The sequence below is a fragment of the Nicotiana attenuata genome, unplaced genomic scaffold (genome assembly GCF_001879085.1).
Source record: "Nicotiana attenuata strain UT unplaced genomic scaffold, NIATTr2, whole genome shotgun sequence".
Taxonomy (NCBI): Eukaryota; Viridiplantae; Streptophyta; class Magnoliopsida; order Solanales; family Solanaceae; genus Nicotiana; species Nicotiana attenuata.
In genome coordinates, this window is record NW_017671470.1 from 267,562 (window position 1) to 268,666 (window position 1,105).

At 41.6% G+C, this 1,105-nt stretch overlaps 1 protein-coding gene across 1 annotated transcript in view; it reads left to right on the plus strand.

The window, feature by feature from the left end:
• Positions 1 to 93: 93 nt before the first annotated feature.
• LOC109208489 (senescence-associated carboxylesterase 101-like) overlaps positions 94 to 1,105 on the plus strand; it is a 24,398-nt gene continuing 23,386 nt past the window's right edge. Inside the window, exon 1 of the mRNA XM_019371609.1 lies at positions 94 to 403. Coding sequence (XP_019227154.1) covers positions 94 to 403 — 310 coding nt within the window. The remainder of the gene's footprint in view (positions 404 to 1,105) is intronic.

The window sequence follows — 1,105 nt, forward strand, 5'->3', positions numbered from 1 at the left end:
AAAAAGTTTATTACTTTGGCGAACGTAAATGGTTCCGTTACCGGGATAGATAATCTATTCTTTTTAAGTTACATTTTATCTGTTGTTATCATCATGTCACATGACAATAATAACAGTGAAAACACCTTGGGGAACCGTGACAATCAAATGCATCAAGATCAAGGAGATTTGCAGAACTTTAACGCGGTTCCTGCCCTTCAGAATTCACCACGTCAATCTCGTGAAGGCACTCCTAAATCACATTCTGATGAGCAGGAGCAATCAGAACATTTTGAGGGACCAGAAGAAGCTCTGCAAAGAATAATTGATGCACGGGTTAACCAAGCTCTTCAAGCGCTAGTTAACCGGTTACCTGCTGCGCCGTCCACACCTTCGCCTAATAACAATTTGCTGGAGAATCCTCGTTCTGGCCTTGTTAATTCAAACGAAGGAACCCTCATTGAACCACGAGAAATGAATCCAGGTAATACAAATAATTCTTATTTATACAATTTGGTACTAACTTTGCAGACACAGCTCAAAGAACAAAACGAACGCATCGAGCAAATCCCTGGAGTTCCCCCAATAATCAAAGGAATAGATGCGGATAAATATTCACAACAACCTTGGAAACCGAGTGTTGTGCTCCCGACTTTCAATCCCTAAAAAGTTTAAAATGCCCGACATCTCAAAATATGACGGCACACACGCGATCCACGTGACCAATGTGACACGCATTTACTACAGGGGTCAAGGAAATGATTTAACTAAGCAGGGATTGAGTCCGTGTTGGTCAAGAATTGGTGAAACACTAACCAAGGGTGCATAACCTGGTATTCTCTTTTGCCTGAAACTCTATAAACTCTTTTGCTGAGCTTGCAGATTCTTTCATTAAGCGCACTCAGGAGCACAAAAGGTTGAAAAAAGAATGGAGGAAATCTTTAAAATCAAACAAGGGGATACAGAGTTGCTCAGAGATTTTGTTGATAGGTTCCAACGCGAACGAAATGACTTTAACCTCCGCGCCGGTACCAGATAATTGGGCTGCAATAGCTTTTGCGAGCAATCTGGAATGTTAAAAGTTCTGAGCCACGAGAAGACTTAAAGAAAGCCTTCGAGAGTTCCC